Source organism: Plasmodium chabaudi (genome assembly GCF_900002335.3).
Source record: "Plasmodium chabaudi chabaudi strain AS genome assembly, chromosome: 6".
NCBI lineage: Eukaryota > Apicomplexa > Aconoidasida > Haemosporida > Plasmodiidae > Plasmodium > Plasmodium chabaudi.
The window spans coordinates 465,494-489,532 of NC_030106.2; the positions used below are offsets into that span (position 1 = coordinate 465,494).

Genomic DNA, 24,039 nt, shown 5'->3' on the forward strand with positions numbered 1-24,039 from the left:
TTTAACTAAAAAATATTTCATACATTTTGCTAAATATTTTTTATATGCTTTGTTAAATCAAATACCATTTACATATATATATTTTTATATAATTAGTAACTTTCTCTATATTATATATAAGCAGTGTTTTTTTAATAAATAAAAAACAATATATTTATATTCTTTATCAAAATTGATACACGGAATTTATTATATAGAGTATACCTTTATCAAAAATGCAAATCTTTGTGAAAACATTAACAGGTAAATTAGCTAATAGCATTCTCATAATTATGCATATACTCTTATACGTATAATATAAGCATGTTTTTATTGTTATACCTACATATGTGTAAAAATAACTGCAACAATATATATTAAGCTATTGTGATTTTTATGTATACTTACTGCTGTATGGAATTGAACTGATTGTTTATTTTCTCTCTTGTGAGCGAAATTATGTATTAAATTTCCATCATTAATCCTTAAATTATTCGAAAAACTTATTTCGCCACTATATTATTGCACATGTGGCAAATACATAAAATTGTAATTTTACAAATCGAGATTGCTTGCCATAAATAGCAAACTAGCGAATGTATATATTTTTGTAAACAAATTTATACACATAATAATGTTTTCTTTTTTTCAGGAAAAACTATAACCCTTGATGTTGAGCCATCCGATACCATTGAAAATGTTAAAGCTAAAATTCAAGATAAAGAAGGTATCCCACCTGATCAACAAAGATTAATTTTTGCTGGAAAGCAATTAGAAGATGGAAGAACATTATCTGACTATAACATTCAAAAAGAATCTACCTTACACTTAGTTTTAAGATTAAGAGGAGGTATGCAGATTTTCGTAAAAACTTTAACCGGGAAAACAATTACTCTTGATGTTGAACCATCTGATACTATTGAAAATGTTAAAGCTAAAATTCAAGATAAAGAAGGTATTCCACCTGATCAACAAAGATTAATTTTCGCTGGAAAACAATTAGAGGATGGAAGAACACTATCTGATTACAACATTCAAAAAGAATCTACCTTACACTTAGTTTTAAGATTAAGAGGAGGTATGCAGATTTTCGTAAAAACTTTAACCGGGAAAACAATCACTCTTGATGTTGAGCCATCTGATACCATTGAAAATGTTAAAGCTAAAATTCAAGATAAAGAAGGTATTCCTCCTGATCAACAAAGATTAATTTTTGCCGGAAAACAATTAGAAGATGGTAGAACACTATCTGACTACAACATTCAAAAAGAATCGACTTTACACTTAGTTTTAAGATTAAGAGGAGGTATGCAAATTTTCGTAAAAACATTAACCGGAAAAACAATTACTCTTGATGTTGAACCATCAGATACTATTGAAAACGTTAAAGCCAAAATTCAAGATAAAGAAGGTATCCCACCTGATCAACAAAGATTAATTTTCGCTGGAAAACAATTAGAAGACGGTAGAACATTATCTGACTATAACATTCAAAAAGAATCTACCTTACATTTAGTTTTAAGATTAAGAGGAGGTTGCTAATCGTTCGGCATCGTATCATATTATTTTCTTTTTTTACGTGTAGTATAAAAATTATTACGTCGTTATGCAACTTAATTAAATTTTTTATAAAAAAAATTTAAAAGTTTGTGTTGTATGCACATATAGTTTATTATGCATTTATTATTTTTTTAAAAAACATTGACCTTTTCATTTGGCATGTGCTGTTAAAATATTTATAGTTTTTCGTATACTGATATGTGCTATACTATATTGGGTTTATATCTTTTTTTTGAATTTGAATATATAAATAATATATTATATGTTTTTTACGATTTCATAGAAATATAAGAAATTATATTTTAGTTCCCTTTTATAAGTAAATATACGTGTATATGTATATGCATGTATATATTCCCTTTTTGAAATATCAAACTTATTAAGTAACCAAATTTAATTTTATTATGTAGTAGCTTATATGTCCTCTAAAATTTTAAGAATAATTTTGTTTTTCATGTCTATAAAGGTGGAATATGTTGAGAAAATTGTAGACCTACTTTACAACTAAATTGTTGTTTTTTAAAATTTATTTTTACAATTTTTATTTTAAAAATTTTTTTAGTTTTTTTAAAAGTTCCTTATAAAAAAATTCATGCATACTTCATTAAAAATACAAAGTTATTATGCATACAATGTAAATAAATAAAAAATATCACATATTGTGCAAATAGATATGTGGGGAATCGGTGTATTGTTTTATAGAGAGGTGATTGATTATAAAAATAGAATATAGTAGAGAATATTTGCTCAGGTAATTGTTTTTCTCAAGAAATATATTATATCAAATTATTATATGAAAATAAATAAAAATGATATGCATACGCATGTATCAAACCACAATATATTTTAATATATGCAGGCAGATAAATACGAACTATAATAATATTATATCCATACGTAAGAAATATATCAATCACTGAGTTCAAATGGTCGATTATTATTGTGCCTTGACACATTTGCGATGCATGTTCTTCTCGTATTTCATCATTCATTTTGTGGAAAAATTATATTTTTATTTTTTATAATGCCAAATAAAAATAGAATAAAACAACAAAATAAAATGAATTTTAGATAAGGTGAAATTTAATAAACAAACCAGCTTTGATAGGATATTGTGTTTATGTACTTATTAAAAAGCCAATAGAATATGATAAAGAAAACAAAATTATAAAAAAAAAAGATATTTGTTAATTGGTTGATTATTTTCATTTCATCTTTGTTTATATTGTTTGATTATTTGTTACGTATTTATTTGATATTCTTATTTCTGTATAAAGTTTGTGAAAAAATAAAAAATGACGGTATATGGATATTCTAATTTTTTATTGACATATATTTTCTTCTGTATATAACTTTTGGAATTATTTCATCTAAAATGAGATTAAGCATAGCCCAGAATATACCCAATAAATATTGCCACCATAATAAGCATGCTGTATTTAATATTGCTGTGATTCCTGGAATACATGTAGATAAAAATGTCATTGTAGCTGATATACTACAAGCAAAATGCATCCACATATTTCTATTAAAAACTTTATAAAATGGTTCCCAACTTCTTACAGTATATGCTCTAAGCATTTCACACCAAACTGCAGATATAAAAGCAATAGTTCTACCTCTTTTTGAACCCTTTGATGATATGTCTTCAAAATGTCTATTAAATGCACCTTTAACATGTTCATCACTACTTTCAGCGGTTGCACTACTTGATGGTTTACACCAACCATATTCATCTGTTTGTAAATCACCGAAACAACCATTTTGCATAATTATTCTTATATCTGGATGTATTGATTCATGCGTTGGTGTAATATTTTCAATTTTTCCTTTTGCTGCTCCCCAAAATGTTACTGGCTTATCTTCTCTTGGGTCCCAAAAATTCAAATTTGTTATCCAGCCAATATAATCTGGTGAAATTCTATATTCATAAGTACTGCAAAAATATTTATATTCAAAAGATTCTGATGGGTTAGAACTATTTGGAATATTAACAGTCCTACATGAATTATGTATATCATTTAATGTATAACTTCCTGTACATATATATAATGAAAAAGCTAATGATAATAAAACACATATAGCTTCAAAAATAGTATGAGGTATAATTCCATATAACCACCATCTTTTTGTCATAATTGGCTGTTTTTTAGGTCGTGGTGGGGTCTTCATATTATCAGCATTTGGTGGTTCTCTTGATAAAGCAACAGCTGGACATCCATCGGTCATTAAGTTCAAAAATAATATTTGTAATGCTTCTAAAGGAAATGGCATTTGTGTAATTATAGAAACAGATAAGTATAAAATTTCTCCGATGTTTGTTCCAAGTAAAAAGCAAACAAATTTTTGAATATTTGAATATATAGTTCTTCCTACATCTATAGCACTAACAACTGTACAAAAATTATCATCAATTAGAATCATTTCAGATGCACCTTTAGCAACTTCTGTTCCATTAATTCCCATAGCTACACCAATATCTGCTGCTTTTAATGCAGGGGCATCATTAACACCATCTCCTGTCATAGCTACCAAATATCCTTTTCTTTTTAAAGATTGTACAATAGTTATTTTATCTTCTGGTTGAGCTCTAGAATATATTAAAACATTATCAACAAATTTATCTAATTCATCATCTGGTAAAATAGGTTCATTAGGATTTTTATTAACATGTAATTCTGAACATTCGATAGCTTGAATAACGTTACTATTTTCTTCACCCCCTTTTTCATTATCCTTTATTTCTTCATCTCCTGGTTTTTTATTACTAATTAACCCTATTAATTTACCAATAGCAATAGCTGTAGTTTTTTGATCTCCTGTAATCATAATAACTTTAACTTGTGCATTTCGACAAGTTTGTATAGCTTCTTTAACTCCAGATCTTGGTGGATCAAATGATGCAATATAACCTAAAGGTATAAATCCACCTTGTTCATCATTTTTAATAAATTCTAATCTTTCATCTGCATCTTCTAATTTTCTTAAATGCTCTATTTGCTTATCTGTTAAAGGTTTAATACATATAGCTAAAACTCTCAAAGCTTTTTGTGATAGTTCAATATTTTTGCTAGCTAAAACTGATTTTTCATTATCTGTAATTTTTTTATCCCATGAAACTTGTAATTCGTTTTGAGACTCTTTTATCAAATGTGTACTTATATCTATAAGTTTATCTGGTGCTCCTTTTATGAATGCTATATGTGTATAACTAACATTTGCTTGATTATTTTTTAAATTCATCTTTTCAAATTTATTAGTCTCAATCAGTTTATAAAATATGACTTTCATTTTTCTGGATGAATTAAATGTGATTTCTAAATCTTCTAATCTTTTAAATTTTTTAAGATAATTATCTTCAATGTTTTCAGAATTGTTAAAGATGTTATATCCTGCTTTTGCAGCTGCAACAACGATAGGACCTTCACTCATATTACCTTGTATTTCCCATTTTGCAGTTTTAGAATTTTTAGATAATGTAGTATCATATGAATTTAAATAAGCAGCTAGCATTAATGATCTTGTTTTATATACATTTAAATTTTTATTTTCTGGATTACCATAATTTTGTAAAATCGTATCATAAGATATATTTTTATTTTTAGCTAGAACTATTTTTTTTTTAATTTCACTTGTTAACTCTAACGAATCAAAAATACCACCATGGGGTTCAAATCCTTTGGTTGGATAAAAATCATATGTTTTTGTCAAATCGTTTTTATCACTTAATTTAGAATTTTTACAAAATGTGACTATATTAATTGCTGTCATTTTACCTTCTGTTAAAGTACCAGTTTTATCAGAACAGATAACTGAACAACATCCTAAAGTCTCAACAGCTGGTAACTTTCTAACGTTTGCATTTTTTCGAACCATATCTTTTGCTCCAGCAGATAATGTAATTGTAACAACCATAGGTAATCCTTCTGGTACTGAAGATACTGCAAAACCAACACCAATAATTATTATTACTAATAATGGATCTTTATCTGCATGTGCTGGATCTCTATAATCAATTAAAATAGCTAACGTAATAATAAGCATAAGAACAATAATAGCAATTAATCCTATCAATCCTCCCAATCTATTTAACGAAACTTGTAATGGTGTTAATTTACTTCCTTCACTTGATTTTTTTAATTGTGATGCTATTTTACCAACCTGAGTATTCAATCCTGTAGATATAACAATACCTTTACCACATCCATTTGTTACAGATGTAGTAGCAAAACATAAGTTTGTGCAAAAAGCTGTTGTATAATCAGCTGGAACTAATGTTTTTTTAATATCTTCTGATTCTCCTGTTAATAAGCTTTCGTTAGTTTTCAATTCTATAACTTCTATTAGTCTTAAATCAGCAGATATTGAATCTCCTGCTGTTACTAAAACAATATCTCCTACAACAACATCACGAGATGGTATAATCATTTTTTGTCCTTCTCTTAGTACTGTACATTGTGGCGAAGCCATTTCAGCTAATTTGGCTATAGCATCTCCTGATGATTTTTCCATATAAGTAGCTAAACAAGCATTTAATGTAACAATAGTAATAATTGATATTCCTTCTACAACTTCATTTAATGCAAGACTAGCCACTGCTGCAACTAATAATAACATAACAACTGGACTATAATATTGTGACAAAAATATTAACCATATTGGGGTTACAGAATCTTTTTCAATAAAATTCTCTCCATATCTTTCTCTATTTATTTTAACTTGTTCAAAAGTTAATCCTGTATTTACATCTGCTAAATCAAATTCTTTACATAAATTTTCAATACTTTCAGATGCATAATGATTACGATATCCTTCGTCTTGTTCTTTTTCAGCATTTAATTCGTTTTCTCCCTTTGACTTTTCCTTAACCAACATTTCTTTATTAGGTTCGTCTTCTACATCTGTTTTTTTTCTAGCTGGCTTCTCCGTCTTAGATCTTTCAATCATTTCTATTTCTTCCCCTCGTTTGTCACTACCTATATGTTCACTCTTGGCTTTTCCGAGCCTTACCCTTTCCTCTGCTTGTTTAACTTCATCTGGTTTCTCATCTGCGTTCCCAATTTTATCAGCACTTAACATTTCGGTTGTCGCCTTTTCGAACCGTACCCTTTCCTCTGCTTGTTTAACTTCATCTGGTTTCTCATCTGCGTTCCCAATTTTATCAGCACTTAACATTTCGGTTGTCGCCTTTTCGAACCGTACCCTTTCCTCTGCTTGTTTAACTTCATCTGGTTTCTCATCTGCGTTCCCAATTTTATCAGCACTTAACATTTCGGTTGTCGCCTTTTCGAACCGTACCCTTTCCTCTGCTTGTTTAACTTCATCTGGTTTCTCATCTGCGTTCCCAATTTTATCAGCACTTAGCATTTCGGTCTTCGCCTTTTCGAGCCTTTTCCTTTCTGCTCTTCTTCTACCTGCATTTGGTCTCTCCGTTTTGGATTTTTCGATTCTTGACATTGGCCTTTCGCTCTCTTCTGGTGATATCATTTTTGGTTCTATAGAAGGTTCATCACCTGTTTTTTCTCCGGTTTGAGTATCTTGCATATTTGTATTTACACCGTTTGTACTTGCTTCGACTATACCTTGGCCATTTTCATTGATATTTGAATTACTATTTACAGGAGAGTTTAATACATCGTGTGTTTGATTATTTTGGTTGTTATTGTCTTCCCCTTGTATATTTGCGCGGTTTGGAGTCACGCTTTGCCTTTCTGAACTCATAACGTTTTTATCAAAACGGAATGGTATTTAAATCAAGCATAAAACGAAAAAAAAATATGTGTTATCACAAAATTTTTTTTTGTTTTTTTTTTGAAAATTGTTTCTTATAGTAAACGGTGGGGCAACTATTATAAATAATTGTATAATGCAATTTTGACTTTGGTATGAAATGCAAAATATTATCTTATCTACTCAGTAATTGCAGTATAAAAGTCATATAATATAGAAATCCATATCTATGCAATGTAACTATATATGTTTCAATAAATTCTGTTCATGTAATTGAATAATGACAATACATAATTATTTATATTAAGAATAATATAAGACAACTTTTTTAAAATAACATTACATATTTAAAATTTTTAATAGTATAAAATTGCCATTTATGAGAGAAAAAAAAATTATTCATAAATTTGGCTTATTTAAAGCAAATATAATGTAGGTATGCTTGAGTTATGTATACATAAAATTATGTTTGTTGCTTTCACAAATTAGTATATAATAATATAATATTATATATATGAAATGATAAACAAAGTCGAATAATGTAATAAAATGTAGTTTATTTTTTTTTTATAAAAATATTTTAATCATATAGAAAGATATATAATCAGGTTAAACATGTTTAGAGTTCTTTCTGTTTTTTTTTTATATTCTCTATATAAGTTATCAATAACTATATTTATTTTTTTATGTATATTTAAAATAAATAAATATATATAATTATTGGATATTATATGAATATATATTATCTCATATTCATACAAACTTGTTACTACAAATATCTATAATAAATATTATATATAAAACAAATTTATTTTCGATTAATTATTCTTTTAAAAACAAAAGAATTTAATATCACTATTAAAAAAAAATATATATATAATATCACGGAAATTATCAAAATTGCAATTTTAAATGTTGCTACATCGAAGCAAATAAATAGAATATATATAGATCAGGGAAAAAAAAAAATTTATTTTTATATATACTAAAATTTCTAATGGGTATAGAAAAGCTATAAATTTAGTTATAAAAAAATAATCAAAAATATTGCATATTTATTAAATATATGTAAATAATATATACGATTATATATATAGTTTATATATATAATAGATATTTTTATATGCAAATGCGGATTATTACATGCAATTCTTCCCATATATATTCCGTTAGTAAGTATATATTATGCATACTATTTTTGTTCGCTTTATTTCTATTTTGTTTATTACAATTTTTATTAACATATTATAAAAACAATATACATTATATATATGCCTATATAAAATATGTAAGTGATTTTTTCAAAAATTTATAGAAATATTTTTTTTATTATATTACTCATTTTGCTAATTATGCAAATTTTATAGTTTGTATAATTATAATAAAATTATATATTTATTTGTCCTCCTTTTGTTATTAAAAAATAAATATAAATTTACACAGATATGTAAATATATCCTACGTTACCAACTAAGCTAATGTAGACATTTATTATGTTGTATATTGGAAAAAAACCGTTATAAGTAAAAAAAAAACGGGATACCGAAACAACTTAACATATTAAAGCATCGAATCGGTCATATATCATAAACCATATAATAAAACCTTGAAATATGAAAAATAGTATGAACAAAAAAAGTAGGAAATTATTTTTTTTTTTTTTTTTTTTTATTCTAGCTAGCCATTATATATATTTACTTTTTTAAATAAAAAAAAAAATCGTCTAAAAAAAAAATAATAACCATTTTATGTTTTCGATATTTTATGGCAATTTCTTATTTTCTTTTACTTTTGTAAATTATTTAAAAAAAATACATGTTTTTAACAATGAAAAGTAACATACATTTATTGTATGAAATTGGTGTTATGTGTTTGTGGGTATATATATTGAATAGAGTTTCCATATAAAAACGGAAAATAACAAAATATATTAAAACAATGCGCAAAACAAAAATATATGCACATATATATTACTATAAAAAATTAAATATTTTAATGCTTATATATTTTATATAAAGCATATGATATATAGGACACAAAGATTATAAATTGTATAAAAGAAATAATTGATTTTTTTATGAATTTTTATTTTATATATTCATTTAAAAAAATTATATTATGTAAAATGTATAACACCTGTGAAGGTGGTACATTATGGGTATATATGCGAAATTTGTGTCTCCAACTAATTTTCGAATTTCTAAACAACGGATTTATTCAATTCGTTAAAGAGGTAGAAAGTGAAAATGTTATAATACTATTTTTTTATAAATAAAAATTACGGTTAATGATTTTATAATAAATCGGTAATATCTTTTTCCATATACATTGGGCTAAGTTTTGGAGAATAATACTTAACTACATTTCCATTTTTGTCTACTAAGAATTTTCCAAAGTTCCATCCGATGTTTTCTAGTACACCGTTTTCATCATGCATCTGAAAAAGGAAAGTATGAATTAAAAAAGGTAAAATGGGTTGTTATTTTGCGCATTTGTATGGTTCGTTATGGAGCGTTTTAAAAATGCACACACAATAGGGACCAGATAAATGACTAACCTCGTTGCAGTTAAATTTAAGGTACTTAAAAAGTTCGTGGGTATTTTCCCCATTAACTTCAACAGGAGCAAAGACATGGTATTTTATATTTTTCTCTTGATTAAATTGGCTGATATCGCAACTTTGTTTAAATTCTTGGCTAAAAAACTGATATGTAGGGAAGCCCAAAATCTGCGAAAGGTCAAAATGTGCATATATACATAGGTATATTGAATCATATTTCGTATAATCAATAAATATGTTACCAAACAAAATGCAATGAGTTTGTATATTTGCACACAGCTGCACTGGTAAAGCTATACATGTAAAGTTAAAATGCATTTACTAACCTCTAATCCTTTATCATTGAATTTTTCATGTAATTCATTAAATTGATTAACATGATTTTTAGTTAATCCACACTTTGATGCGGAATTAAAAATAATTAAGACTTTGTTTTTGTAGTTTGACATTGGTACATCGGTTCCATTTAATGACTTTACATTATAGTCATATAGAGATGGCTTCAACTCCGTTTTTAATACCGTTATTTTTTTAAAAAAGGGAAACATTGTGATAAAATTTTCACCGGCAATTAAAAATAATATACATAATTTAATTATTAATAATATTCGCATTGTGCCAACCCTTAAAGAGATAATATTTTGAACTTTATTTTAGAACAAATTTATCTTCGTATATGCAATACTGTTGTGAATTTAAAAAGGTGGGGGTATTTATTTGACCTTTTCTCGACGTATAATGGCGAAAAAGGGAATTATTTTTTCTTTTTGTCATCAAACGGGCATAATAAAGCAAAGCAGTAAAGCAAAACAACTATGCGGTAATTATCAAATATACTATTGTAATATTATTAAAGGCAAAATTATATTTTTATGGGATATATTTAAAAATTTTTCATTTATAATTCTCAAATTGTTCAGGCAAAATGTTGACTATAAAATATAAAAATGAATAACAAAATCCATAATTATGATAAAAAAATAAATTAATAATTATTTTGTAATTTTTTTTTAATTTTTATTAAATATACAATACGCATTATTTTTCCTTTTCCTCTCATCCCCGAGCAATATTATATAAGGGTTAGAAAAAAAAAAAAACCTTAGTAAAAAAAATAAAAATTGTCCCTTAAAATGTGAGGAGATAAAAGAGTAAAATATTCTGAATATAATATTTATTCATTTTGTTGTATAACATTTTTTTTGTTTTCTTTTTTGTGAGCATTTCTTAAAAATTGTTTATTGGCATTTTTGAAGTGTGGCAAAAAATTGAAAAATCTATATAAAAAAAATAATATAAGAAATAAATATCATACAATTTTATAGTATATATAATAATAGATTTATAAGAATTAATAATGCTATAGAATAATTATAATTTTTTTATTTTTGAAAATTGTGTTTAAGTATTTATGGCTACCTCAAATATAATACATATCCACGTCACACTATGGCCATATTTATATAACCTTCCTTAATACATATTCAATTTGTATACACACAAATCAAACTATTATAATAGTCTTAAGGAAATGATGCGTATGCTTGGCATTGTCTCATTTGATTTATTTTACTTTTTTTGAAAATAAGTAAAAATACGAGTAGCCTTTTAAAAAAAAAAAAAAAAAAAAAAATGAAATTAGCTAGTAAAACCGTCTTAAATACATTACCCCTTTTATTAATATTATTAACTATATGTACACGCAATATTTTGATAAATTCAAAAAAGTTAAATTATACTAAAGGGGGAAACCATACATACAATTATAATGGGTGGAAAAAAAATGATATAAATAAATACTTTTATATTCATAACTGGAAAAAAAGAAAACGAAGAAATTACAAATTACAGCATTACAAGCTTTGCTCGATTTTTTCAATATTCAAAAAGCAAAACGATGAGAAAGGAGAGAAAAAAACAAATGTCTCTCCCATTAGCAATCAGACTGCTACCCCCAAAAGTGACACCCAGAAAGGTGGAAGCGATGGGAAAGGGAAGGTTGAAAATGTTATCAAGGGTGAAGCAAAAGGCATAAAGAAAAATGACATAAAGAAAAGGGGTGAAGATAGTCAGACTAGCCATGAGGGCGAGACCTATCCTGAAATTGTGCTAGACATGAATAAAAACCCACAAGACGCTCTGAAAAATATACAAAAATATACAGAGCACTTAAAAAATGTTATGGATAAAATGATAAGCTTGTTAAATAATATTTTTTTTTATAAAACAAAATATATAGAAAATAATAAAGATTTCAAAATGTTTTTTGAATATATATTTAAAGAGTTTGAAAAGAATTATAAAAAAGTTACATATATAAATGAAATAGAAAAAATGCATTATGAAGATACTAAAAATGAATATTATTTAGCTAACTATAAATATTTTGTAAAAATAGCTAGCATAATTGAAGAACATTTATTACACATATTAAAATTAAAATTACAACTTTTAAAACTAAAAGCTTTAAATGAGATTAAAGATATAATTTCTAAACAAACTAATAATACAGATTATGTTTCTTTTTATAATAATATAAATAATATTTTTATTTCATTTGAAAAAGAGTTAAATAATTTACAACCAGATAAATATATTTTTACTATATATGACAATATAAAAGAAAAAAAAAGTAATATGCTAGTAAATTTTAATTATAACATATCTATTGATAAATATCAAAATCATATTAAAAAAATTATAGATTACCTTAAAAAATTTTCACAAGATCTAACAAAAAAAAAAAAAAAAAAATTTTATAAAGACATTGAAAAAAACGAGCATTATGAAAATATATTAAGAGTAATAGATAATCAACAAAAACAAATTGAAGTATTACAAGAACAATTAGAATCATCTATTGATGGAGGAAATGGAAAATATTCCCCTTTCTATTGTTCTATTGCTTATAGAATACCAGATACAAATTTAAATATATCTACACAGTACCTTAAAAAAAAATTCAATATAAAATTAAATTGCATTCCAGATGATTCTATGCATCTATTGGGTTCGTATGGATTCGTTAAAGCTCTTCCTTTTGGTAATCTTGGGCTTTCATTATCATTAAATTTTTAAGAGGCACAATAAATGTGGGTAGAGTAGACCACATAAATGTTTCTGAATCATGATTACTTTTATTTTTAACTTTGTTATTTGGAGTTATCATTTTTTTTTAAAATGTTTTGAATAATTATATGCTAATTAATGGATATAAGAAGTAGATATTTTTTGCTTCTCACAATTTATATATTCACGTCACATGCATATATGCTGTGCCGTTTTTTTTTTGTTTTTTTTAATTATATAACTATAAAGCTTATGCTATTTGAATAAACTTTTTAAACATGCATTTTAGGTTTTACTATTTTGTTATCAATTGGGTTATAGTCATAATACTATACATGGTATGCTTACTTTTTTTTAATTTAAAAAATGGTTTATCTCGATTCAGGTTGCATTTATAAATAGGCGTCATCCTGATTAGGATAATATAAATTGATCAATTCTTTTATATTATAAAAATTTGCATTTACAAATTCTTTCCATTGATTTGCATTAGCAAGTATATCATATATAATTCTATTTCTTTGTAATATGTCAAAAAATATTACATAATTTTTATTTTCCTGAACAAGCTGAAGAATTTTTTGTCTAGCTGATTCAACTTTATACTCTCTTTTTATATCCACTAAAAGATTTCTTAACTCTTTTGATTTTATTAATAATGTCAATAATTCTTTCATAGATGCCCATTCTGGATTCTCTTCTTTATCAACTCCTTGGAAATACTTTGTAACCATATTCTTGTACCTTTGAATTTTTCCAATTACTTGTTTGTAGACGTTTTCCTTGGTAATGCAGTGTTCCTCTGCGATCTGGGTCGACGAAAAAAAATAAATAAAAATAAATAAAAAAATAAATATGCTATGCAAATATAATTAGGGCACAACTCCAATTTGTATGAAACCCACCTTAGTAGACAGGAACAAATAAATATAATTTGAGTCTTCCCTAAAAGTTTGCGATTTGAAACGTTTCTTATCCATTATTTTTCCATTAGACCATATTATTAAATCTTTTTCATTTAATTCTGTATCTTTTATATTATACATCCTTTTAATTAAATCCATTGATTCTTTTACTAAATCGAACCATGATTTTAGCATGACCTTTTTTTTTGTATTCCTGTGAATTATTGTCATTGGTGTTATTTTTTCCTATAAAAATAAAAAAATAAATAAATTGGGTTTACTTAAAATGGTAAAAGAAACATTTCTACTACCTAATGATATAGCACTATTCGAATATATTACTACTACGGATGATGTTTTTTTTTTTTTCTATACAATTTCCGAGTAAGCAAGTATCCAAAAAAACAAAATACTTATCCATAATGAAACATTCATATTTTTCTTCGGGTGACAAATACAAAATGAGAGAAAGTAGTTATAATTAAATATTGTAAAAATGTATATATAAATTTGAGGAAAATTATGCTATGGAAAACAAAAAATGGTATATGCCCATTATATATAATTCTTTTGCTTCTTAAAACTTCACATATATTATGAGACAGCTAAAGAAATCTATTATTAATATAGTATACCCTTTTTCTTTTCTCTCTTTAATTATTGGATAGAATGAAACATTTTGAATAATAGTTATAAATTTATTATATATTCTTTTCTCCTTTCTTGCAAAAATATGTTTTACACATATTCACACAATAATATACATATGTTACCAAGAAAAAGGAAGAGGTAAAAATATTTTACTATGGTACCGCAAAAAATTATAAAATATCATGTCTGTAGAATTAGAAAAAATAAAAAAGGAAAAAGAGAGTCATTGACTTAAAATAATATTTTATTTTTATTAATTATGTACTAAATAAAAATTAATGTTTCATATCTATGTAGTTATTTCATTTGTTTGAGGATATAATGATACTTGTGTGTGCATTTTTATTGAACTGTAAAGAGAGTATGAACAAATGTATTATTAATACTCACAAAAAAGAACCATGTTTTCCTTCTCAGCAATTTATCATGTTTTAAATTATTTTAAAAGAATATCTCATATTATAAGCCATTGATTTTAATATAGTGAATATACACATTCTACATATAGATTAATAAATATCAGTCATTATTCAATATTATTTTTGTACATGCAATATTTAACAAAATTAGTTAAAAGAGTAAAAAAACATGAACAGGTCATATATTTTCCCAATTTTACACACCTATTTTATTCGTCTATTTTTATTTTTTATTATTAAATGAGGAAACTACCAATTTCAAATATAAGAAAATATTATAAAATATGATGGAATAACAGGTTAATAAGCTAATATTTTATATGTCTTTTTATTTAAGCCCCCATATTTGGGCTTGTGTAAACGTATATTTATTTCGAATGAGCTATTTTTGCAAAAAAAAAAAAAATATTTAGCTAGTTGTCTATATTTTCCCTCTAATTGTGCAGTTTAAAATGTAAAAATAAAAGAATGGAAGGAAAGGGTCATATGAAATGAAGTTTATATTGAATTTTTAAAAAAGCATAACATATTTTGGTTATATATACACATTTTTAATAATTATAGGATCATTTCATTTGTTTTGCACAATTTTTACATTTTTATACATAAAAAATAAAGACATTTTTTGTTGTATGCAATGTGATAATTATATATGCAACATTGTTGACTCACTTTAGGTGTCAATTATGACCCCACAATAGCAACATCGATAAGTATAATTTTACATGAACACCTGAACATGCTATTAAATAGCTTTTTTTATTTTTATTAGTATTAAATGGCTAGTCATATTAACAATTAATATTTTATAGAACTCTTGGAAATTCAAGCTTTATTGCTATTGTGCTTATATATATATATGCCTATGCATATTCATTTTTTTATTCTAACTGTTTGTATTTAACTAAGCCATCCAATGTATAGTACTTGGCTTTTTAAGGAAAAGAAAAAACAAAAATGTTGTATGCATAAAGGTATAAAAAGAATATTTTTAGGGGAATAAAAAAATTAATTTAAAATTAAACTAGCGACCTTTGGCCTAAAAATTAAATAATAAAAAAGCAAGCCAAAATATTAATGCATACATGCGTATATATAATACATAATACTATTTATATGGTAAAAAAATATGTGGGAAATATATTATGAAAAATAATATTTATACAAATAAAATTTTAAGGGTAAAATGATAAAATTGTTGCAATGATTTAAAAAAAATAAAATATGATCGTTAAAATATTTGGGGAATGAATATATCAAATAATATACAATTTCAGAACTTTTTTATACAAGCCAATAAGGAATATATTATTTAGATAAATATAGTTATAAAATAGTGTTATATTCTGTATTTATGAATAAAAATATTTATAACACACAGTGTTGGAAAACTTATATTAATAAGGTAACCATTTTATTAAAAATTAAGTATAATACTATTAAGGTACAGCTTTAAAAGGTTTTTAAAAAAGTATTTAAGGAAGTGATGAAAAAGGCATAAATCTGTCAATTGAAATTAAGCCTTGAACAAGCAGGTCAAATAAATAACATAGATATAGTAGTATATATAAGTAAGGTGAAAAAAAAAAAAAAAAAAGTAAAGAAATGTAACAAAATGTCACGAAGTAATGAAGCCAACGATAATTTATATTTTCTCGCAATTAGCAAAAATAAAGTTACTATATATGAATATAATGCTGAATTTAGTAAAAGTATAATATCTGATATCGAAGAAGAAATAAAACGAAGTGAAACTATAAATAGCCAAAATGATGACACAACTCCAAAAGGTGTCATAAATAATACAAACAATCATATTACGCCTTTAAAAAGATCAAGTAACAAATTTAATAATGATTATTTAATTAATAGGGGTATTAGTATATATAGAGAATATGAAGGTGTGGAACTAGCTACTTGTACTCGTGATTATAAAAAAATAATACTTGTCAGAAAGAATGATCTAAATGTTGCAGAAATAATTGATATAAAAACGGATGAACATATTAGTTATATAAAAACCAAAACACAAATAAAAAGAATTGTTACTAGTCCTAGAGATTCTCATATTGTTTTACATTGCCAATATAAACCTGATATATCAAATAAAAATCTGTATATATACAAAATTGGTGGAAAAAATAATAAAAAAAAAAAAAAAAAAAAAGATAACAAGGAGGCAGAAAATTCAGAACAAACCGAACAGAATGAAAACAAACATAATAATGTTACAAAAACAGATGAAATAATTTATAATGAATCTTTAGTACATGAAATGGCATTAAATAGTTATAGTAATAGTAATTGGCCGTTTTTTAAATGGACAGATAGTGAATCAAATTGTTTATGTTTAATAAATAATCAAATATATATATATAAAGACAATAATTTTAATGTTATATCCGATAAATTAAAACTAGAGCATATCGAATTTTTTGAAGTATCACCAGAACAATATATTACAGAGAATGGTGAAAATAATAATGGAAGTCCAAATAAAAGAAAAGTCTTTTTAGCTACTTATGAAAGAGGAACAAAAGGAAATTCTTCAGTATTTAAAATATTTAACTTAGATAATTTAAGTAAACATATATATTCAAAAAACTTTTTTAATTCCGATGAAATAAAATTAAAATGGAACAAAAATGGTACATCATTATTATTACAAATACATACACAAGTTGATAAAGAAAAACAATCCTACTATGGATCAAGTAATTTATATTTTATAGATACAATACAATTAAAAGATGTTAATATTATGACAAATAAAGGTTTAATATATGATACTATATGGTCATATAATCAAAATAAATTTTATGTATGTAAAGGTGAAATACCAGCAGATATTGTATTACATGATAAAAATGGAAATATAATTCATTCGTATGGTAAACATAAATTTAATACTCTCAAATTAAACTATAATGAAAAATTATTATTAACTGGTGGATTTGGGAACTTAAGTGGTGATATATCAATTTGGAATACAATAAATAAAAAGGAAATTACAAAAACAAAATCTTCTTGTGCTGTTATATGTGAATTTTTCAATGATGATAAACATTTTTTAACTGCTACTACACATCCTAGATTAAGAGTAGATAATAATATAAAAATTTATAAATATAATGGATTAATCGTTAGTAAACTAGATTTTGATGAATTATATAATGTTATTATTTTACCATTTAATAAAATTAAATCTCAACCAATAGATATTTCAATAAATCCAAATTCTGATTTACAAAAATATATTAATAAACAATTAGGAATTGATTCTAAAAAAGTTGGAATTTATAAAGCCCCTGGATCTACTGCAAAAACTTCTTTAAATGGCTTAGGAATTATGGCTAGACCTCCCAAACCCAGTTTGCCACCTGGCTGTAATTTTGTTGTTGAAGAAAAAACAAACAAAAAAAAAAAAAAAAAAAAAGCCCCAAAAAATAAAGATAAAAAAGAGCCATTTTAAAAGGGAAAAATAATTAACTAGCTAAATGGGCAATCATATGATGAAAATAAGCCAACCAATTTTGAAATTGGATTTTTGCTTCATATATTATCCTTTGTGTGTGTATTTTTTTTTTTCTCATTTTTAGCTATATTTTTTTTTTTTTTTTTTAAACTTGGCTAGTTGTGTAGTGCCATAAACAGATATACATCATAATTTTGGTATTACTGCTACCACAATTCGTTTTTCCTTTTTTTGGGGGTTCGAAAATGTCGACCCCTTTTGGTAGCAGAACAAACAGTTGAATGCTGTCAATATTAAATTAAAATAGATTCTTTTAAAAGTTTACAATGCACAAGTGTATGCATAAATATATATATGTATATACAAATGCTGTAATATTTGTATAAAGAAAAAATAAAAAATGCAATAAAAATAAATACATAAAATATGTGTGTAAAATTAAGAACAACATATATGCATTTATTTATTCAGCCCTAAATGTCACAAAATTAAAATTTATGCAAAAACCCAAAAAAAAGAGGAAAAAAAAAAACGAAATGAAAATATAAGGGATTTAATTTTTTTTTAAATATATTATATTTTCCTACATACATCCTCTATATATATATATATAATTATTTTATTAGACATAATACAAAATTATATTGTTATCTTAGCATTTTGTACACCCATAAATATGTTTCCTTTTTTAACTATATTTATGTTACTTTTTAGGTGTACTGATTATGTTTTTTTTTTTTTTTTATGGAATTACAATTTTTGATAACTAGTCATTAGTCGTCGCATATTATGCAAGCATTTACTAGTATATATTAAGAGACTTCTTAAATATGGCAATTGTGCCAATTCTATATTTGTTTGATGTTTTCTAGTTTTGATTTCGCTTATCCATATAGTAGCTTAAAAAGAATGGATTAAGATATATGGGTATTTCTTCACTTATTATTTAATAAGGTTGAAAATGTTTTTTTATTAAAAAAGTTGGTTGTATATTTGTTTTGAAAATAGAGAATTGTCAATATGTATTCCCCATAGTATACTCCGATTTTCGCACTTATTTTCTTTTTATGCCAAACCAAAATAGGAGTTATCAATTTTGAGGTTGGTTTTATTGTTGAGCACAAGCAACACGACCTCCTTCCATATCAGGTTGATGACCATCTTCATCATATGCATCTTGTTGCTGTTGTTGTTGTTGCATTGCAAGTCTTTGTTTTAGATATTCTTTATCAACTGCTTTACATGTAACAACTTCACAATCTGTATTTTCGATATCATATTTTTTTTCGACTTCATTTTGTTTTTTTAATATTTTAAGTATTTCTTTTTTCTCATTAGTAATTACTAAATCCATAGGATATTCGACTTCAAAGGTAATATATAAATTTCCTTTTTTGAATGGATCTTTATAAGTAGGCATTCCTTCCTCTAATATTTCTCGTATATCTCCATGTTTTATAAATCCTGCGTTAGTACAATCTATTAATATTTTTCTTTCATCGAGGTGTGTAATTTCGGCAACAAACCCTGTTAAAGATTCATATAAAGAAATTTTATAGCTCATAAATAAATCAACACCTTCTCTTCTGAAAGTTGTATGTTGTTTTTCATTTAATATAACAACTAAATTTCCTGTTATTACATTTGGTTTTTCATCTGCTTCACCATTAAAAACTATTTTATGTTTATTTGGTGCACCTTTAGGTATGTATACTTCAATAATTTTTCGAGTTTTTAATACGCATAAACCTTTACAATTAACACACTTATCTTTTTCATTAAAGATTTTTCCTTTTCCTCGACATCCATTACAAGTTACTTCCGTTTGATGTAAAACACTTGAATGATATCTCATGTATGTTTTTGTACCTCTTCCATTACATTGTTTACAATCGACTTTTGCATCTTTTGGACCTCCATGTCCTTCACAATTTGTACATATAACATCTTTACTTATAGCTAATTTTTTTGTTGCACCATTATATAATTGCTCTAAAGTAACTTTAACTTCACTTACTATATCTTCACCTCTTTTCTTTTTTCCTTTTCCAGCATTTAATATGAAATCAAATAAATCAGTTGCATCAGTTGGTTGTTCTCCACCCTCTAATCCTTCTTCACCATACTCATCATATAATTTTCGTTTTTCTTCGTCTGACAAAACTTCATAAGCTCTTGATATTTCTTTAAACTTTTCTGGATCACCTCCTTTATCTGGGTGATGAATTATAGCTAGCTTTCTATATGCCTTTTTCACTTCGTCCGTTGTACAATTTTTTTTTAAATTCAAAGACTCGTAATACTTTGAGTTATTCACCTAAAAATGGGGGTAAGAAAAAGAATATGAAGAGAATAATACGAGATAAACTTATAATTATTGTAACAATCCATTTTATGAATCTTATTATTGTCATAAAAAAAGGGAATATCTCAAAACAGCTTGCCAATCAGGCAAAAGTATGACCACTCCCCTTAGCACATACAAGCATGGCATAAGAACGTAACAAACAGTATACGAATTTAAAAAAAAAAAAAAAAAAAAAAAAATAGGAAAATGATTTTCTTTAACATCTTAGTGCTAGGAATAAAATTGTATAGTATATATAAACTGGGTAGATATATGTAGAATGTATATATGCATATAAATTCGATCGAAATTTTGTAAATAATGAAGTTATCTTTTTTATACTTACTTCTCTTTTTCTACGGGGTTGTTGTCCCCCCATAGAGTCAAATGGAAAACCCGAAGAGAAAAACATTCTTAATTAATTTTTAATTTATGATTGTTTCTTCAAATTTTAATTATTGTTTACAATACAGTATAATAATATATATACTATTTTATCCACTTAATTATAATTACTTTAATTCACATTTATTTATTTTTTTTTTTTAATTTTCTTTCTATATATATATTAATTCATTAATTGATTATATTATTATTATATATTTTTTTTTGCTATTTTTCTCTTTTCCTTTTTTATTTAATTATATATATATGCAATGTTTATTATGTGCTACTTAATAATAAATTTAATTACGTGTATAAAAATTATGCAAGGGAATATTTATTATATAAAAATTGTACTATATATTTTTTGCATATGTATATAAATTTTATAATGCCTTCTATTATAATTTTTTTAAATTATATTCCGTAAATAAATATATGTATAAGCTAATGTATAATATATGGGATGTATGCATCCAACTTGATTTGAAAAGCCCCTTCCCTTTATCAATAATATATTATTTTATAAATATTACCAAACAAACCACGCACATATATGCGCATAAAATTTATAGTATATAATATTATTATGTATTATGGGTATAGCCCTTTCGGGGATACAACTATTATGCCTATATTTTTATTATATTACAATTCTATGTAAAAAAGGGGATTAATATTATATACTTAATAAAAATTATATTGAAAATTTTATTCATAATAATTTTTTTATATAAAAACAACACAACAATACTTTTTATTTTAAACTATAAAATTTAAAAAAATTATATCCTTACTATTGTACCTATAATATTACTATTCCTTTTTTATTTATATCATTATAATGTTTATAAAATATTTATATAAACATTTTTTACAATATTCCAAGTTTTATAACAAATTATTGTCTTAAAAAAATATAATTTAAATGAAAAATTTTTATTTTTTTTTTCAACTCTGCTATATATATAAAACTGTTTTACGAAATGGGGACATTTTAAGGGCTTATTCAAAATGTATATAATGCCAATTAAAAATGAAAAGGTTGATAATGTACCCATATGTTGTAATATTTTTATTCCAAATAGCTATACCATTTTTCGATTAAATAAGTATAATTACTACTGCTCATCATTTTCAATGTCAATTTATTTATACAAACAAGTCTTTCCATTTTATAATGTCACCAATTTGGTAGCTCACAACTTTTTCTATCCCTTAATATGAATAATAAGTCTTTCAGCATTCTCTACATTTCAAACCGGTGGAAAATAAGAAGGGGTAACATATACACACGTATGTTCCCCTTATAATAGCATTACTTGGTGATATATATAGTATACTATTTTTTTAATACTAAATTGGTTGGCTTTTTTTTTGTTGAATATATAATATGGATAGGAATGGTTACATTTTTATTAACACCTTCAAACTTAGCATGCGAACAAAGTCATTCAGGTCTTTTATTTAAACTTATTATTTAATTTGTTTTAAAAAAATATGATTTAATTTTAAATACAAAATTTATAAAGGCACCTTCTCACTATATATGATAGCATAAAAAATTGTATGAATATTTCAAAGGAAATAATAATTTGTGGGGTAACTTATTTATTTGGTTTTCTACCAATATTGCACTTTTTTTTTTTACAAAAATATTTTCATTTTTTTTAGCCAAATAAAATATGAACAGTCATATTATTTATACTATTTATATTACTCATACATGTAAAATTAGTGAAATTTTTTTTTAATTACTACACTTTTAAATCATGCATATATATCATATTTTTTAAATACATTTAAAAATAAATATTTCCCTAATTTTCCTTTCAACTTTTTTTAAAATTGGAAATCCAGTTTTATGAAAGATCCGTCAAGCCAAGCTGGAAAATGAGGGAAGCCGAAAAAAATAAACCCAACAAATAAGCCAACAAAATAAGCCAGCAAATAAGCCAGCAAAATAAATTAACTGAATAAAACCTAACAAATATCATTTGTAGAGTGTGACGGGTGTAGACCCCTTCGAAGCTTCGAACAAAAATAAAGTACAACTTTTGATTTCAATGCCTTTGTAAGTAATCCAAAATGGATAAAGGAAAAAACGAGATTAAAAAAGAATTATTAAAAGCTAAAAAAAATGTAAGTCTAAGTGCCTTTAGTATATTATTTTGTGAAATAGTTCAATATTGTTTATACAAAAGTAAAAAGGGATATAGAATAGAGGATTGTTTACATGAAATGGGAATACGTGTAGGTTATAAATTAAATGAATATTTATGTTATCGAAATAAAGCTAAAAGAAGTATAAATATATTGAATATTTTAACATTTATTTCAAAACATTTATGGAAATATTTATTTGACTATTCATCCGATTTACTTAAATCGCAAGATAGTATATATGAATATATGATTTGTGATCAAAATATTTTATTAAATAAATTTATAACAGTACCAAAGGATTATGGCAATATAAATTGTGCATCATTTGCTGCTGGGATCGTTGAGGGTTTTCTTTGCAGCTCTGAATTTCAAGCTGAGGTTACTGCACATACTGTAAATAAAAATGATAAAACTGAAAATACAACTATTTTTATAAAATTTTATCCTGAAGTAATTGAACGAGAACAAAATAACTAACATGCATGAATGTAGTAATGCCCATATATCGACACTTTTTTTGGTACCACTATAGGACACGATAAAATATGGCTTTATCAAAAATACCAACTTCTTAAATCAAATAATTTTTTTTTTTAAACATATTTATGCACACTTATGAATTTGTAATATTTCATAATTTTTTTTGATACACCTTATTTTAATATTATTTAAAATAAAAATATGCACACAATTATAGCAATGTCTAATGAAGGAAAGAACTTTTCTTATTCTTTTCAAAATGCTTGCCAATTTGTGTATAAATTAAAAGAAATAAAAGACAATATGCGAAATCA

General features: G+C 24.8%; 8 protein-coding genes across 8 annotated transcripts; 4 read left to right on the forward strand and 4 right to left on the reverse strand.

Moving 5' to 3' along the window:
* Nucleotides 1–215: 215 nt before the first annotated feature.
* PCHAS_0612000 (polyubiquitin) lies at nucleotides 216–1,521 on the forward strand (the record flags this gene model as incomplete). The annotated part of the gene is made up of 2 exons (XM_016797486.1): nucleotides 216–243; nucleotides 632–1,521. The coding sequence occupies 2 exons, from the start codon at nucleotides 216–218 to the stop codon at nucleotides 1,519–1,521; spliced, it is 918 nt and encodes a 305-aa protein (XP_016653434.1).
* A 1,332-nt stretch (nucleotides 1,522–2,853) lies between these two features.
* On the reverse strand, nucleotides 2,854–7,260 carry PCHAS_0612100 (non-SERCA-type Ca2+ -transporting P-ATPase, putative; the record flags this gene model as incomplete). Its single annotated transcript, XM_726496.2, has 1 exon — nucleotides 2,854–7,260. The coding sequence occupies one exon, from the start codon at nucleotides 7,258–7,260 to the stop codon at nucleotides 2,854–2,856; it is 4,407 nt and encodes a 1,468-aa protein (XP_731589.2).
* A 2,302-nt stretch (nucleotides 7,261–9,562) lies between these two features.
* On the reverse strand, nucleotides 9,563–10,443 carry PCHAS_0612200 (glutathione peroxidase-like thioredoxin peroxidase, putative; the record flags this gene model as incomplete). Its single annotated transcript, XM_737018.2, has 3 exons — nucleotides 9,563–9,706; nucleotides 9,827–9,997; nucleotides 10,156–10,443. The coding sequence occupies 3 exons, from the start codon at nucleotides 10,441–10,443 to the stop codon at nucleotides 9,563–9,565; spliced, it is 603 nt and encodes a 200-aa protein (XP_742111.2).
* A 1,018-nt stretch (nucleotides 10,444–11,461) lies between these two features.
* On the forward strand, nucleotides 11,462–12,907 carry PCHAS_0612300 (peripheral plastid protein 1, putative; the record flags this gene model as incomplete). Its single annotated transcript, XM_734523.2, has 1 exon — nucleotides 11,462–12,907. The coding sequence occupies one exon, from the start codon at nucleotides 11,462–11,464 to the stop codon at nucleotides 12,905–12,907; it is 1,446 nt and encodes a 481-aa protein (XP_739616.2).
* A 383-nt stretch (nucleotides 12,908–13,290) lies between these two features.
* Nucleotides 13,291–14,238, reverse strand: PCHAS_0612400 (conserved Plasmodium protein, unknown function; the record flags this gene model as incomplete). The annotated part of the gene is made up of 3 exons (XM_016797487.1): nucleotides 13,291–13,707; nucleotides 13,804–14,049; nucleotides 14,179–14,238. The coding sequence occupies 3 exons, from the start codon at nucleotides 14,236–14,238 to the stop codon at nucleotides 13,291–13,293; spliced, it is 723 nt and encodes a 240-aa protein (XP_016653435.1).
* A 2,250-nt stretch (nucleotides 14,239–16,488) lies between these two features.
* Nucleotides 16,489–18,345, forward strand: PCHAS_0612500 (eukaryotic translation initiation factor eIF2A, putative; the record flags this gene model as incomplete). Its single annotated transcript, XM_740810.2, has 1 exon — nucleotides 16,489–18,345. The coding sequence occupies one exon, from the start codon at nucleotides 16,489–16,491 to the stop codon at nucleotides 18,343–18,345; it is 1,857 nt and encodes a 618-aa protein (XP_745903.2).
* Nucleotides 18,346–19,456: 1,111 nt separating this feature from the next.
* Nucleotides 19,457–21,107, reverse strand: PCHAS_0612600 (HSP40, subfamily A, putative; the record flags this gene model as incomplete). The annotated part of the gene is made up of 2 exons (XM_740807.1): nucleotides 19,457–20,665; nucleotides 21,042–21,107. The coding sequence occupies 2 exons, from the start codon at nucleotides 21,105–21,107 to the stop codon at nucleotides 19,457–19,459; spliced, it is 1,275 nt and encodes a 424-aa protein (XP_745900.1).
* A 2,060-nt stretch (nucleotides 21,108–23,167) lies between these two features.
* On the forward strand, nucleotides 23,168–23,722 carry PCHAS_0612700 (trafficking protein particle complex subunit 5, putative; the record flags this gene model as incomplete). The annotated part of the gene is made up of 1 exon (XM_016797489.1): nucleotides 23,168–23,722. One exon carries the CDS (start codon nucleotides 23,168–23,170, stop codon nucleotides 23,720–23,722), a length of 555 nt encoding a protein of 184 aa, XP_016653436.1.
* Nucleotides 23,723–24,039: the final 317 nt, after the last annotated feature.